Genomic DNA, 17312 nt, shown 5'->3' with positions numbered 1-17312 from the left:
AATCAAGCAGTGTCTTTCCAGATGCTCAGAAATCCTATCCCTCAGCACCTTTTCCATCAACTTGCCTACCACCGAAGTAAGACTAACTGGCCTGTAATTCCCAGGGTTGTTCCTATTCCCTTTCTTGAACAGGGGCACAACATTTGCCACCCTCCAATCACCTGGTACCACCCCCGTCAACAGAGAAGATGAAAAGATCATTGCCAGCGGCTCTGCAATTTCATCCCTTGCTTCCCATAACATCCTTGGATATACCCCGTCAGGCCCGGGAGACTTGTCTATCTTCAAGTTATTCAAAAACCCCAACACATCTTCCCTCCTAACGAGCACTTCCTCGAGCTTACCAGTCTGTTTCACACCGTCCTCTTCAGTAATACACCCCTTCTCATTCGTAAATACCGAAGAGAAGTACTCATTCAAAACCTCACTTATCTCTTCCGGCTCAACACACAGTCTCCCGCTATTGTCCTTGACCGGACCTACGGTCCCCCTAGTCATCCTCATATTTCTGACATACGCGTAAAAGGCCTTGGGGTTTTCTTTTATCCTACCCGCCAAGCATTTTTCATGCCCTCTCTTAGCTCTCCTAATCCCTTTCTTCAGATCCTTCCTGGCCATCTTGTATCCCTCCAGAGCTATGCCTGTGCCCTTTTTCCTCAACCTTATATACGCATCCTTCTTCTTCCTAACAAGACTCTCAACCTCTCTTGTCAACCACGGTTCCCTCACATGACCATCCCTTCCCTGTCTGACAGGGACATGCTTATCAATGGCCCCTACTATCTGCTCCTTGAAAAAGTTCCACATTTCGACCGTGCCCTTCCCTGCCAGCATATGCTCCCAACTTATGCTCCTCAGTTCCTGCCTGACAGCATCATATCTACCCTTCCCCCAATTGTAAACCTTGCCCTGTTGCACATACCTATCCCTCTCCATTACCACAGTGAATGCTACAGAATTGTGATCACTATCTCCAAAGTGCTCGCCCACCAACAGCTCTATCACTTGCCCTGGTTCATTACCTAGTACCAAATCCAATATTGCCTCCCCTCTGGTCGGGCAGTCTACATACTGAGTCAGAAAAGCTTCCTGGACATACTGCACAAACACTACCCCATCCAAACTATTCGATCTAAAGAGTTGCCAATCAATATTTGGGAAGTTGAAATCCCCCATAATTACTACCCTGTGACTTCTGCTCCTTTCCAAAATCTGTTTCCCAATCTGCTCTTCCACCTCCCTGCTGCTATTGGGGGGCCGATAGAAAACTCCCATCAAGGTGACTGCTCCTTTCCTGTTCCTGACCTCAACCCACAGTGCCTCAGTCGGCAGATCCTCCTCGAAAATTCTTTCAGCAGTTGTTACACTATTTCTAACTAACAATGCCACCCCCCCCCACCTCTTTTACCACCATTCCTAATCTTATGAAAACATCTAGAACCAGGTACCTCCAAGAACCATTCCTCCCCCTCACCTATCCACGTTTCAGTGATGGCCACAACATCGTAGTCCCAAGTGCCCATCCACGCCTTCAATTCACTCACCTTATTCCTGATGCTTCTTGCGTTGAAGTATACGCACTTTAACCCTTCTCCGTGCCCATCTGTCCTCTGCGACAGTGCTACCTTCCCCAATACCTCACTACACTCTTTGTCTTTCTGAGTGGACCCACTGGTCCCTGGACTACAAGTCCGGTTCCCATCCCCCTCCCAAACTAGTTTAAACCCTCCCGAACAGTACTAGCATAAATGAGGCATGAGGAACAAGGTGTCATTCTCAGGATGGCAGGATGTTACTAGTGGTGTATAGAAAGGATCAGTGCTGTTCACAATCTATATAAATGATTTGGATATCGAGACTGAACGTAATATTCCCAAAATTTCTGATTACACAAAACTAGTTGGAAGTATCAGGTTTGAGCAGGATGCAGGGAGGTTTCGGTGTCCTGGACAGGCTGAGTGAATGGGCAACAACATGGCAGATGGGATCTAATGTGAATAAGTGTGAAGTTATCCACTTTGGTACAAAAACAGAAATGGTTGGCATTTCTTAAATGATGGAAGGTTTGGAATTGTTGATGTTGAAAGAACATGTCTCGAATCACTATAAACTAGCATGCACATGCAGCAACAAATAAGAAGGCAAATGGCGTTTTGGCCATCATCACAAGTGGTTTTCAGCACAGGAGCAAAGAAGTCTTGCAGCAATTATATGGGGTCTTGGTGATACCGCACCTGGAATATTGTGTACAGTTTTGGTCTCCTCATCTAAGGAAGGATATACTTGCTGTAGAGGGTGTGCAACAGAGGTTCACTCGAATAATCTGTGGGATGGTGGAACGGAGTGATGGAAATAGATTGAGGAAATTGGGCCTGTACTATCTAGAGTTTCGAGGAATGAGAGGTGATCTTATTGACACTTAGAAAATTCTTGCAGGGCGTGAGAGGGTGAATGTAGATAGGATGTCTGCCCTGGGCGCTGAGTCTAAATCCAGGAGACATAGTCACAGAATAAGTTGCAGCCCATTTATGACTGAGATGAGGAAGAATGTCTTCACTCAGAGGGTGGTGAAACTTTGGAATTCTCTAAACCAGAGGGCTGTGGAAGATTAATCATTTAGCATGTTCTAGACAGAAAGCAAAATATATCTGGTTAATAATGATATCAAGGGATATGGGGAGAGCGCCGGAAAGTGTTATAGATGTAGACGATCCACCATGATCTTATTGGAAGACGGAGCAGTATTGACGCGCTGAATTGCCTACTCCTGTTCCTATGTTCCTAAAATTGAGGCGTGGTTTTGCTGTGAGCCATTGTATGTCAACAAGCACAGGGATGATGGGCGAATGGGACTTGATGTGAGTAAGCACATGGCAGCAGGGTTTTGGATGAGCTGAAGATTATGGACGGTGGTCTGTGGGAGACCAGTTAAATGTACAGTGGAATTGTCAATTTCAGATGAATCACAGGCAGTGATGAGGATTTCTGCAGCAAATGGGCTTCGGCGTGGAGGGCGTTGAGAGATGTTTCTGGAGCTGGAAATAGACCGTCTCCGGGACGGCACTGATATCTGGCCAGAGGCTCATTCGGGGTTCAAATATGACATCATGGCTGCTCACAGTATGATTCTGCAACAGATAGTTTCCAGGAGTTGTGGTAGTGTTAGAAGTCAATGGCTTCTATATTACCGAAAATTAGTTCGAGGGCTCGAGAACAGTGATGGAGCGGTCGCGTTGGGTGTCCTCAATATACATATGTTCACTGATTTGTTTTTGGATGATGTCGCCGAGGAGCAGCATGTTGATGAAAAATAGGAGGGGCAAAGAACAGTTGCGCAAATGGAAAGCAAAGCCATTTCAGGTGGTCCTCTGGCTAAGATCAGATAGGTAGGAATAAAACAAGGCACGATCAGTACCACACAGCTGAATGATAGTGGAGAGGCATTCGAAGAGGATGTTGTGGTAAAATGCGCCAAAGGCTGCAGAACGGCCAAGAAGGGAGCGGAGGGATTTTCTACCGTTGCCAAAGTGACATTGAAGGTCATTTGTGACTTTGCTATGAGCCGTTTCAGTACTGAGGCAGGGACTAAATCCTGATTGTAGGGAAAGTTCGGCATGGATATGGCAGACGATAACACATTCAAGGACTTTGGAGAGGAAACAGAAGTTGGAGATCGGGCAGTATTTTACAAGGACAGAGGCTTCAAGGGCTGTTTTATTTTTTTCTTTTGAGAGGAGTTTTGACATATAGTTCCAAGATAGAGGGGCAGTATCTAAATGGACTGAACTGTGAACAATATCGGTTGAAATGGGAGCCAGGATGAGACTCAACCAGCTCTGACTGAGCAGCCGCCAAGCTGCAGATCCGACTGTCAGCTCCTATGCTGAGCGCAGCCCCACTTCCTCAACATGTGTACGATATCCCCGCCCAAAACTCTCACTCATACAGATTGAATCAGGGACCAGAGCGGGGGGTGTGGAGGAGGGGAGAAGCGGGGGCAGGGGGTGCTGCGGTATGGGTGAGTGTGACAGAGAGAGATGGAAATGACCAGTGGGGGAAATGGAAGGGGGATGGAATCAATTAAGGTTCCAAAAGTAAAACAAACAACAATAATCAACTAACAAGGGAAGATTTCCAGCCTCTGCAACATTTAGCGTTTGTTATTCCAAGCTTTGCTTTCTGAGCAGACGCTGAGAAACAAACCTGTGGAGATAATTCTTTGGCTGCTGTTCCCTCTGCTGTCCTGAAGTGGACGCTCTGACGCATCCCCCCCCCCCCCGCCCCGCCACAACCCTCCACTTCCCCCAAGCTTCAACGCCAAACATGCCAACTCCCCGTGTCATTTGTTTATTTCGTGTCATACAGCTGTCCGTCATCTCTTGGGGCAAATATTACATTCATGATGAACTTACTAGACTCCGCCTCTGGATTCCTGTCTATTGTTTTGTCTTTTCATTAATTGAATAATTAATGTCACCGGATATTTCACCACACTCTTGACCTGTTCTCTGAACTTGGACTGAGTAGCGCCATAAATAAATGTGTTTGTGCAGCAACTTAAACTCAGCAGCATAAATCCAACTTGTAGAACTATATATTCGGAATCGTTGTAAACCCCAGGATCTCTTCCTGTAATGTTATAAAATAAGAAATCTATGAAATATACCAACCACAGAAGTATGAAGTTGCCAGATATGGTAAAGAGTAATATCACAGACTTCCTTCTGCTCTCCATTTCTGGGTCACTGCAATTCGCTCCCTTGCTCTGACACCTGAGTCCCTTACGGACTCGACTGGCCACTAAAATGTACCTGACCGTCAGAGCATTGAGTAACAGAATTAAAGCAAATGGGAGTAATGGGGTTAAAACCTTATCAAACCAATCAAATCCCACCCATCCGGGCTCACTAAAATAGCTTGGCTTTGTATAACAGCCCCATGGTACATTGTCGGTTATCTCTCCAGGGTCATGTGCAAAATAGAAGGGAATGTTTTTGAGACAGAGTAGAATACAGGTTGTTGCTAAAACCACAACTGCAGTTTTCTCAGTGCAATATTTTGCTTTCAGCTTCTGGGAAGAGATGAGCACAAATCGATCAAAAGTGAAAGCAACTGTGAACCAGACAGAACAGTCTGTAGCTGCATGACTCAGGAAAGCGACAACACGACACACAGAAGGAATATTTAGGTAAGGTGGCGGGAAATAATAATAACCGATAGTCCACAGTATCACCATAGTGATAATGAAAAGCAGATCCGCTGTTGCCATCGTCACCAGGTAGCGAGTGGTGCAGGTTGAAAGGCCGCATTTTCCCCAGGACAGGATCACAATCGCCAGTAAATTAGCTGTAAGAGACAGAAAGAAAAATGGTCCTTGAAATTACTGATCAAACAAGCTCCGAGTCTAACCCAGACACTAAGGTCAGTATTTACGTGCCACAAACAAGTGCATTGAATGTGGGTCAGAGGATATAGAATCTCAACCAGGGATCTAACCCCGCCTCTAAGAGCCCTACTTCCAGTTTCAACAGAGGCACGGCAAGAAGCAATGAACCGAGTGCTTTCAGGATGAAGGTCAGCGTATTAACTATATAATTGAAACCACCGGCCTCAAATTTCAAGTGATTCGCAGGCTATTCTGAATGCCCAGCTTTCCCCATTAGATCTGAACCCCAGCACAAATTTACCTGGGATGCATTGGTCTCCCTCCACCCAGTCTTGGAATGGAAATCCCCCACAATCTGAAGCACCACAATGTCTGGGATTGGACTCCATTCATATTGTCTTTGATTGGATATTCCACGCTATCTAAACCACAAGAGTATCGGGGATTGGTCTCCCTCCACCCTGCCTGGGATTGGACATTCCCTGCAAATTAAACCACCAAAGTATCAGGGATTAGTCTCCCTACAGCCGGTCTGATATTGGATTTATCCTGCAGTCTAAACCACCAGAGTATCGGGGAATGGTCTCGGTCCAGCCTGCCTGGGGTTGTACATTCTCCGCAATCTAAACCTCTAGAGTATCAGGGATTGGACTACCTCCACCCTATCTGGCGTTGGATATTCCCCGCGATCTAAACTACCACAGAATCGGGGATTGGTCTCCCTCTAGCCTGTCTGTGATTGGACATTCCCCACAATCCAAACCAGCAGAATATCGGGGATTAGTCTCCCACCAGCCTGTCTGGGATTATACATTTCCCACATTCTGATCCACCACAGTATTGGAGAATGGACTCCCTCAACACTGCGTGGGATTGGCCATTCACTGCAATCTGACCCACTGCAGTGTCGGGGTTTGGACTACCTGGGAGACCGAGTGACAGCAGCGTTGTTTCAAAAGAACAGCGACAGCGGGAAAGAAGGAGATTGAGTGAGACCAGTGTTGTTTAAAAAGAGCAGCGACAGCGAGAAAGAGTGAGACTGAGTGAGAACAGTGGTGTTTAAAACGAGTAGCGACAGCGGGAAAGGAGACTGAGTGAGATCAGCGGTGTTTAAGAAGAGCAGAGACAGAGGGAAAGAAGGAGACTGAGTGAGACCAGCGTTGTTTAAAAAGAGCAGCAGCTGCGGGAAAGAAGGAGATTGAGTGAGACCAGCGTTGTTTAAAAAGAGCAGCGACAACGGGAAAGAAGGAGACTGAGTGAGACCAGTGGTGTTTAAAAAGAGCACGGGCAGCGGGAAAGAAGGAGACTGAGTAAGACGAGCAGTGTTTAAAAAGAGCAGCGACAACGCGCCTGAGTTTTGAAAAAAAACAGTAATATCATAGGAGAGCTGCAATTTGATTGGTTGGTGAGTATCAGCTGTTAGAACATTTTAAAAAAAGGAGTAAGCTTTTTTGTTGAAAATAAAACCTCTGGTGATGAGGTGACTATTACTGAAGTCTTTTTTTAAAGTACTTTAGATTGAAGAGGGTAGAAAGGGCCCCTATTCTAACTAGTATTTTTTTCAATTAAGAGAGTAACAAATTAACCTAAGGGCAAGTCATGGCAGGAGAGCTCAGCCCCGTGATGTGTTCCTCCTGCACTATGTGGGAAATCGATCATGTGTGCAGGACGTTTATCCATCTTCAGCTACTGGCTACCCGAAATACGGAGCTGGAGCTGCGGGTGGATTCAGTCTGGAGCATCAGCGATATTGAGGATGTCGTGGATAGCACGTTTAGTGGGGGTGGTCACACCGCAGGTAATGGCTGCACAGGCAGAAAAGAGATGGGTGACCACCAGACGGAGAAATAGGCATAGGCAGTTAATGCAGGAGTCCCCTGTGGCCATCCCCCTCTAAAACAGATATAACTCTTTGGATACTGTCGGGGGCTGACCTCCCAGGGGAAAGCAGCAACATCCAAGTTCGTGGCACCACGGAGGTCTCTGCTGCACAGCAGGGAAGAAAAGGGTTGGAAGAGCTATAGTTATGGGGGGTTTTATCGTAAGAGGTGCAGGTAGGCGCTTCTGTGGTCACAAACGAGCCTCCAGGATGGTATGCTGCCTCCCTGGTACTGGGGGCAAGGATGTCTCGGAGCGGCTGCAGAACATTCTGAAAGGGGAGGATGAGCAGCCATAGGTCATCGTCCATATTCGTGGTAACGACATAGGCAAAAAAAGAGATGAGGTCCTGCAAAGTGAATATAGGGAGTTAGGTAGAAGGTCAAAAAGCAGGACCTCCAGGTTTGTACTCTCAGGTTTACTCCCTGTGCTACGTGTTAGTGAGGGTAGGAATAGCAGGATCAGGAAAATGAATGTGTGGCTGAAGAGCTGGTGTAGGCGGGAGGGCTGCAGCTATTTGGATCATTTTCTGGTGCAGAGCTGACCGGTACAAGAAGGACGGGTTGCATCTAAACGGGAATCGGACCAATATCCTTGCGGGAAGGTTTGCTAGCACAACTCGGGAGTGTTTAAACTAATCTTGCAGGGGGAGTGGGGGAGGGGCGTTGGTGGGACACCAAGTAGTAGTCTCTCAGTAGTTGAGGCAAATGTAGAGGTTAAAGCAAGCAAGTCCAGTAAGGAGGCCGGGCAGGGACAGGACAGGGAGCGTGGAAGGTCTGGTAAGCTAACTGCATTTACTTTAATGCAAGAAGCCTTACCGGTAAGGCAGATGAACTCAGAGCATGGATCAGTACATGGGATTGTGATATTTTAGCTATTATGGAAACGTGGTTGAGGGATAGGCAGGACTGGCAGCTCCATGTTCCAGGGCATCTTTCTTTCCGGTGTGATCGAGGTGCAATTAAGAGAGGAGGGGGAGTTGCACTATTGATTAGGGAGGACATCACGGCAGTACTTAGAGATGATATCCCGGGGAGAATGTCCAGCGAAGGCATAGGGTAGAACTTAGAAATAAGAAAGGGGTGATCACTTTGATGGAATTATACTATAGCCCTCCCCGCAATAGTCAGAGGGATGTGGAGGAACATATATTTAGGGAAATCACAGATAGGTGTAGGAATTATAGGGTTGTAATAGTAGGTGATTTTAACTTCCGTAATATTGACTGGGACTGCCTTAGTGCTAAGGGATCAGTTGGGGAAGAATTTGTTAAGCGTGTCCAGGATAGTTTTCTGAAGCAGTATGTGGATGGCCCTACTAGAGAAGGGGCTACACTCGACCTCCTCTTATGAAATGAGGATGGGCAGGTGATTTATGTGCCAGTGGGGCAGCAGTTTGCGACCAGTGACCAAAACTCTATTAGCTTCAAGATCGTTATTGAAAAGGATAAGACTGATCCACACATTGAAGTCCTAAATTAGGGAAGGCTAATTTCTATGACATTAGACAGGAGCTCTCAAAAGTTGAATGGGAAAGGCTGTTTACAGGTAAAGGAACGTCTAACAAGTGGGAGGCTTTTAAAAGTGAGATAGGAAGAGTTCAGGGTCAGCATGTTCCTGTTAGATTGAAGGGCAAAGCTGGGAAGTTTAGGGAACCTTGGTTGATGAGGGATATTGAGGGTCTGGTCAGGACAAAGAAGGAGGCTTATGTCAAGTATAGGCAGCTGGGATCAAGCGAGTCCCTCAAGGAGTATAGGGGATGTAGGACTACACATAAGAAGGAAATTAGGAGGGCTAAAAAGGGCCATGAAATTTTCCAGGCAGATAAGATAAAGGAGAATCCTAAAAGATTCTATAAGTATATTAAGAGTAAATAGGTGACTAGGGAGAGATTAGGTCCCCTTAATGATCAATGTGGCAATCTATCTGTGGAGCCACGGGAAATGGGCGAGGTCTTAACTGAATAGTTCTGGTCCATATTTAACGTGGAGAAGGTAATGGAAGCAAATGAGTTCAAGGGAGCGAACACCGATATACTGTAGCATATCAACATTACAAAGAAGGAGGTGTTGGAGGTTTTGAAGTGCATTAAGGTGGATAAACACCAGGGCCTGACCAGGTGTATCCTAGGGTGATATGGGAAGAAAGGGAGGAAATTGCTGGGGCCCTGGTATAGATTTTGTATCATCGTTAGCCACGGGTGAGGTACAGGAAGACTGGAGGATAGCTAATGTTGTGCCTGCATTTAAGAATTGCAGCAGGGATAAGCCAGGGGACTACAGGCCGGTGAGCCTTACATCAGTGGTGGGAAAGTTATTGGAAGGGATTCTGAGAGACAGGATTTATATGCATCTGGAAAGGCATGGTCTGATTAGAGATAGCCAGCATGGCTTTGTGTGTGGGAAATCATGTCTCACAAATTTGATTGAGTTTTCCGAGGAGGTGACCAAGAGGATTGACGAAGGCTGGGCGATGGACGTTGTCTATAGGGACTTTAGCAAGGCCTTTGACAAGGTCCCGCATATACGCTGGTCCAGAAGCTTCGAACACATGGGATCCAGGGTGAGCTAATAAGTTGGATACAAAATTGGCTTGGTAATAGGAGGCAGAGGGTGGTAGTGGAGGGTTGCTTTTCAGATTGGAGGCCAGTGGCCAGTGGTGTGCCACAAGGATCGGTGCTGGGCCCTCTGTTGTTTGTCATATATATTAATGACTTGGATGTGAATGTAAGGGGCATGATTAATAAGTTTGCAGATGACACCAACATTGGTGGTATAGTGGACAGTGAAAAAGGTTGTCTAAGGTTACAACAGGACAGAGATGAACTGGGAAAGTGGGCAAGGGAGTGGCAAATGGAATTTAACGCAGACAAGTGTGAAGTAATGCATTTTGGGACGTTAAAACAGGGCAGGACATATACAGTGAATGGCAGGGCCCTGGGGAGTGTTGTTGACCAGAGAGACCTTGGGGTGCAAGTACATAGTTCCCTGAAAGTGGCAACACATTTAGACAGGGTGGTGAAGAAGGTGTATGGCATGCTTGCCTTCAGCGGCCGAGGCATTGAGTACAAGAGTTGGCACGTCATGTTACAGTTGTACATAACGTTGGTTAGGCTGCATTTGGAGTACTGTGTGCAGTTATGGTCGTCGCACTATAGGAAAGATGTGATTAAGCTAGAGAGGGTGCAGAAAATATTCACAAGGATGTTGCCTTGTTTGGAGGGCTTGAGTTATAAAGAGAGATTAGTTGGGCTGGATCTGCTTTCCCTGGAGTGAAGGAGGCTTAGAGGGATATGATAGAGGTATATAAAATGATGAGAGGCAGAGGTAGGGTAGATATTCAGAGTCTGTTTCCCATGGTAGGGGTGACTACAACTAGAGGGCATAGATTTAAGGTGAGAGGGAGGAGCTTTAAAGGGGATCAAAGGGGTAAATTTTTCACACAAAGAATAGTGGGTATCTGGAATGAGCTGCCTGAGGAGGTTGTGGAGGCAGGGACAGTAGCAACATTTAAGAGGCATCTGGAGAGGTACTTGAATGAGCAAGGCATAGAGAGATGTGGAGTTAATGCAGGCCGGTGGGATTATTATAAATAAGCATTATGGGCGGGGTGGACGCGGTGGGCCGAAGGGCCTGTCTCTATGCTGTTGCTATGACTCCTTCTACGTTGCCTGCGATTGGACATTCACCACTATCACACCTACTGCAGTGTTTGGGATTGAACACCTCCACCCTGTCCAGTATTGGAAACCTCACACGATCAGAATGACCGTAGAGTCAGAGATTGGGCAACCACCTCCCTATCGGGGAGTGGAAAGCCCCCACAATCTGAACCACTGCAGTGTCATGGATTGGACACCGTCAACCCTGGCCAGGATTGGTCACAACTCACAATCTGAACAACCACAGTGTTGAGATTGGACTCCCTACACCCAGTCTAAGATTGGGACTTTCCCACAATCTGACCCACTGAAGTGTCGGTAATTGACTCCTTCCACCCTGTCTGGGATTGGACACTCCTGTGCAGTCTGAACCATGGCAGTGGTGGGGACTGAACTCCCTTCACACTGTCTTGCATCTCCTCAGATGATGAATAAATCTATAAGCAGTAAAACTTTACAACCTCGAGGCTTTGAATGACAAATGGCGTGTATCATTGACGCCATACTGTTACCAGACAATGGTGGATTCCATGATGAGGAAATCTAGCCATCTTCTCCTGATCTTTGTAGCATTATGCTCTAAGAAACTCCCATTATCAACATGCTGAGTGTTACCATTGACCAGAAACTGAACTGGAGCAGCCATATAAATGCTGTGGGTTAAAGAGCAGATTAGAGATTGTGAATTACTGGCCGACTAACCCACCTCCTAACTCCCAAAATTGTGTCCCACCAACCACAAGGTACAAGTCAGTAGTGTGATGCAATTCCCTCACTTGCTTGGATGGTGAAACTCCAAACCCTCCCAGGAAACACAATGCCATACAAAGCAGTCCTATTGATCGGCACCCCATCTACCGGCTTAAACATTTACTCTCTCCACCACTGATGCACCGTGTCAGCAGTGTGTACCATTTTCACGATGCACTACAACAACTCACCAACCCTCCTTCGACAGCACCTTCCAAACTAGAACCTTTACCACCTAGAAGGGCAAAGACAACAGAAGCATGGTGACACCACCACCTGCAAGTTCCCCTCCAAGTGACACACCATCCTGACACAGAAATATATCACTATTCCTTCACCGTTGCTGGATCGAGGTCCTGGAGCTCCCTTCTTGACAGCACAGAGATTGTATTCGGATCAGATGGCTGCAGCAATTCAAGAAGGCAACTCACCACCACCTTCTCAAGTGCAATTAAGGATGGGCGACAAATGCTTTCCAGAGATGCCCACATTCTATGAAAGGAGTAAGGAACCCTGCTCCGCAAATTTATCGCTCGGACACCGCACTCCACAAGATTTGGAGCAGTCCTCACGATTGGACAATCCCGCTCGATTTGGGATTTGTCATCCCTGTGTTTTGGACACCCCTCCCGGTTCTGTGGTTCCCAAACTTCTGGCATCAGACAGGCAGCCGGTCCTTCTTGCTAGTTCATCTGACAAGCTCTGCTTTGACAGGACAAGGCCAGTATTAACAGATAACATCTGTAATGGGCTGAAAATTAACACGCTTTATAGTTGTTTGTCTGTGTGTGTGGTTTTACCTTTTGAAGGAGATAGAATCAAGTACTGCTGAAGTGTCAGAAAAGGACAGATGACCACAACCAAGCTCGCTTTCCTGAAATTCCATAAAGGGCCATATTAACTCCATTGTGTCGATTCATCTCATTTGCTGCATTTGAAGAATCAGTGCTAAAAATAATTCTCAATGCTGCTTAAAGAGAGCTGTCTCAGGGGGATCTCGGTGGCTTTTCTGCGTGTGCTTGGATGTTGGATATTGGATTGTGTGCCAGTTTTGTGCGGCATGTCTCCTCTTTTTGTTTCACAGGTGGGCAAGTGATCGGCCCGGTTGTGTTTTGTGTCTGTAATAAGGCTCTGATATAAAGATCATTTTTTTTCAACTAACCGAATGTGCAAGTGTGAGTGCGAAGGGAATAACGTAAAAGGGCACTTTATGATTTGGGCAAGGTAGAAAGGAGGCTAATTAAAAATTTAATGTTGGATTGAAAAAAGATATGCATGGTATTGCTTTACTTCATTACTGGTTCAAACCTGTTTTATGATAATCTTTTAATTTTGTTGTTCAGTGAAGAAACATGTCAGTGCATTCTAAACTGGGAAAAATAGTTCATCTGATTGACTGTTTCAGGAAGTAGCAGAATTTTTAAAATATATTGTGACCTGGAGAGAAGCGGAACTGAATGAACAGCGCACTCCTCCCGCATTGGTCGTGACTAAATCGACGTCAAAAAGACATTCCACAGTGGAAAAGGAAACCTTTGTCTATTATTGGCTGTTAATAAAATTGAACTCTATGTCCGCCACAGAGAGACACAGGTATATATTGATCATAACCTGGGAATCTTTATAGAAAACGTTAACTATTAGAATGACAGACTATTCCAATGGAGTTTCCAGTTACAAACGTATCACCTAAGGGTTATCCACATTGTGGACAAAAATAATGTAATTGCAGATGCTTTATCGAGAATCTAGCTTTGTTCAAGTTACTTGAATGAAAGTAGTGAATGGGAATGAGTGTGAAATTGTGTTTTCATTTTTTCCCACACTTTGCAATGAAACACATTTAAAATGGTGTTTCATCCTCCGAGGGGGGAGGTGTTATGAAAGTGGTTCTTTTTTGTTAAAATATGTTTAAATGAGTTTATAGTTCAATTGAATAAATGTTTGAACACTTTTTTTTATGGAAGCCATCCAGGGGACTGATGGAGCCGGATTGGCAACACAGTTTTCACATGACTCGGATTCGGCATACAGCAAAAATTCTGGTAACAGGGGCAGAAAAGTGACAAGCAGTCCTTTGGTTGGACAAGATTTTTAGTAACAGAGAAAACCTGGGATGGGCAAAAAAAAACTGAGAAGCTTTCTGTTTGTGTGTCAGGGTTTGTGTGTGTTAACTTCTGGTCCGAGGTAAAATCAAGTGCTGTTGAAGTGTCAAAACTGACAGAAGACATCAACGCAGCTTGATTCCTAGAAATTCCACAAAGGACCCTGTAAGGTCTACTGTGTCGATTCATCTTATTTCGTGTATTTGAAAAAAAGTCTGGTAAAAATTAATTATCAAAATGCCTTGAAGTGAACTGTCCCGGGGGGATCTCGGTGACCTGTCTGCACGTTCTCGGTGGTTGGATAGTGTGACAATTTTGTGCAGCCTGTCTCATCTGCTTTTCTTCACGGGTGAGCAAGTGAGCGGCCCGGGTGTGCTTTGTTTTGTCTGCAATATTGTTATTTTTATCGGTTAACTGGTGTATATGTGGGTGTGTGAGTGTAAAGAGACTACGGTAAAAAAAAATACATTAAAAATTGGTTACGGTAGAAAGGGAGCTTTAAAAATATGTTGGATTAAAAAGATAGATCTGTGTGATATTGTTTCGCTTCATTACTATTTAAGCCTTGTTTTATAATAAAGTGTGAACTTTGTTGTCCAGTAAACAAATCTGGCCAGTTTGCTCGATTCTGCAGAAACATCATGCATCTCATTCCCTGTTTCAGTAAGTGGGAGACATGTTTTTAAACATGTTGTGACCTGTTGAGAAGTGGGACTGAATTAACAGTGCACTCCTCTGCCTTGTCGTACCAATAGATCTAAATGGTCAAGCATTCGGAGAGGTTCATGCACAGCATAGAGACAGATATAAAAAGTTGCACCGAATGACCAGTTACTGTGCTGTAACTTCTATAAAATTCTCTGGAATGTGATTATTAATCAGAGTCAGCAGTTATTTCATAAGATTGCAGATATTGATGCATTTTATCTACTGAAGCGTTTCTCCTCATGGTGGCACACCTCCCTAAGCTACGGGCAGAGATCACTGCAGGTGACATGTGTAGAGTCTCTGAGGTGCAGAAAAGAAATCGATGACCAAACATTAATCAGTTACACAAGTGGAATACTCAATAACTGCAGCCCAACATTCAACCTGCATAATAGCAAGATAATAAAACTCAGCATTTATGACCTACCGATTCTCAGGAACGTGATGGGTGAAGGAGATTAATTAACACTAAAATAACTAAAGTTATTCCCGTAACTATACTCAGAGCAAGAATAAGTTATTATACAGAGGATCTGAATACGGTAACAGTGGTATCCTGCTGCTTACCTGTCAGTAAGCAGTGGATATCCGTTTCAGTTAGTGCAGTTCAATAGGAAATAGAACAATATCAACTTATAACCAAACAAATTAAAGCAACATCAAAAACCTTCACCTTTGCAATCGACTGTATTCGTAAATCATTAAGGCAGCTCCATGGAGTAGAGACAACAGTCAACTAAAAAAAGATTTAAAGTGGAACAAGCTTGTTCCACTCAGGTTATTCTACCATAGTCAGTACAGTTCTACAGTAACCAACACTCCTAGTAATGCATGGTCACTGGGATTAGGTGTTCCTCTCCAGTTATTAACCCACTGACAGATACTCCAAGTAATGCATCACCACTGGGAATAGGTGTTCCACCCTGGTTAGTGATCCACACTCAGTATCATTCTACAGTGACAGATGCTCCCAGTAAAACAAGGCAACTGGGATCAGCTGCTGCTCTCTGGTTAGTAACCCACAGTCAGTGCAACTGTGCAGTGACAGATACTCCCAGTCGTACATGGTCACTGAGATCAGGTGCTCCACTTCGGTTAGTAAACCATGGCGGCTATGATTTTACACTGATTAATATTCCTACCAATACTTTCACACGGAGTGTTGTCTTCACTGAGGTCTCGTTGATGATATTCCACTAAACTCGTTAATTCTGAGAGATAATGCAGTACATTTGACTGAACGAAATGATGCCATATATCACTTGCCTTCATAATGTTGACTATTAGGTCAGCATGTGTTATTATCAGTCACAGATTAAAACCAGAAACCAGCTCACCATATATTTACATAATTTGAATGGCTAAAATAACTTACCAGGAACACCAATGATGGCAATAATCAGGCAATATATTTTCTCGACACTGTTTAATATTTCATACATTTTCCTTGTGAAGTGATCTGTTCTTTTGTGCTGCTCCTAGTCTCTCTGCATCACACACTAAGGCAATACATTCTCAGAGCCTGTAATTTATACCCTGTGGGATCGCCACTGGGAAAATGAGGTTGCCACATCAAAAACTGTTTCTTAATGGCACAAATTATGACATCGAGTTCAGTCTGTGCTTTTCTACAGTATATTTGGTCTAAGACTGAATTGAAAACCGCCATACATCAGACAAAGCATTTCGCATGAATTAATTAATGAAAGTTAGAATCTGCATTCTCCCAGCAATCAGTTTGTTCGTTCAAATGCCTTCATTCCTATAATTAGATCTCATGTTGGTTCAGTGGTGTCCTTCTCTCGGGTGTGAGAATTCGGTAATTAAATGCCAAATTGTCGGTGCCTTGCTCAGGGCTACTCTACTGCACTATGGGATGCGGCTGTCCCCTTTAACTGTGGACATTCTGTTAAGAAATTAAAGTGAGTCTGTGACTAGACATTGGTAAATTCAACTAATACAGAATTTGCAACCAAAGCAACACCACAAGCGATACAACATCTCAATCTAATGGAACAGATAAAACTAATAAAGTCCTTTAAACAAATTGTGCACCTCAAGTGATGCATCAGTTCCAACTCATACCTGCCCTCCATGCAAAACAGCCCTCCAACCGATAGAGAAATTCAAACTGATGCAGCATCTCTTAATCACACAATAACTGAAATAATCAGTTAGCTGGAGCAAAAACAGTTCTCAAACGAATAATTCACCTTGAATTAGGCAGAAACGTTTTTAATAAAGCAACTTAAACTTATATCGCACGTAAAACTTATGCATTACTTTTAATTGATAATGTATCTCAGCAGTGTAGCTCATACTAGCACAATAACTCAAAATAATACATCTCCTCAAATGAATACAGTACACAAAATATTAAATAGGATAGAATTACAGAATCATTGAAATGTATGGTGGAGAAGGAGGCTATTCGGCCCATCGTGCCTGTGCCAAACAAGAAAGAAACTATTTAACCTCATACATTTTTCCAGTTCTTTGATTGTCGTCCTGTCGGTTACAGCCCTTCATGTGTATCACTACTTTATGTTCAAATGCAGTGACGGTGCCTACAGCTACTAGCATCTCTGCCAATAAGCTCTATAACCCCTCCACCGTCATCTTCCCTCCAATCCTACTACCAATTACTTTAAATCAATCCCGCAGATTACTTACCTCTTTGTTACGGGTGATAGGTATGTCCTCTCTATTCTATTTAGTAGCCTCATAATTGTCTACAGCTGGATTAAATCTCCCCTCATCCTCTTTAGTTCCAAAGAGAATAGTCCTGTCGATCCTGTTTATGTTTATAGATACTGCACTGAAGC

The 17312-nt window shown here is 44.5% G+C and overlaps 1 protein-coding gene across 1 annotated transcript; it reads right to left on the bottom strand.

The window, feature by feature from the left end:
• Window positions 1-4411: 4411 nt before the first annotated feature.
• On the bottom strand, window positions 4412-5775 carry LOC137364140 (probable G-protein coupled receptor 139). The gene is made up of 2 exons (XM_068027533.1): window positions 5688-5775; window positions 4412-5346 (listed from the first exon to the last, which is right to left on the bottom strand). The coding sequence occupies exons 1-2, from the start codon at window positions 5773-5775 to the stop codon at window positions 4412-4414; spliced, it is 1023 nt and encodes a 340-aa protein (XP_067883634.1).
• Between the last annotated feature and the right edge of the window lie 11537 nt (window positions 5776-17312).

Source organism: Heterodontus francisci, unplaced genomic scaffold (assembly GCF_036365525.1).
Source record: "Heterodontus francisci isolate sHetFra1 unplaced genomic scaffold, sHetFra1.hap1 HAP1_SCAFFOLD_70_3, whole genome shotgun sequence".
Taxonomy (NCBI): Eukaryota; Metazoa; Chordata; class Chondrichthyes; order Heterodontiformes; family Heterodontidae; genus Heterodontus; species Heterodontus francisci.
Note: the sequence above shows the minus strand (reverse complement) of the source record. Positions and strands in the feature narration are given on the sequence as shown.

What these genes read in the sequence shown, in the direction of transcription:
- LOC137364140 (XM_068027533.1), bottom strand. Translation starts at nt 5,775, where the DNA reads ATGGAGTCCAATCCCAGACATTGTGGTGCTTCAGATTGTGGGGGATTT. An exon ending in GGGAGACCAATGCATCCCAG is followed by an intron (nt 5,347 to 5,687) that starts GTAAATTTGTGC and finishes TGTCTCTTACAG; the next exon opens with CTAATTTACTGGCGATTGTG.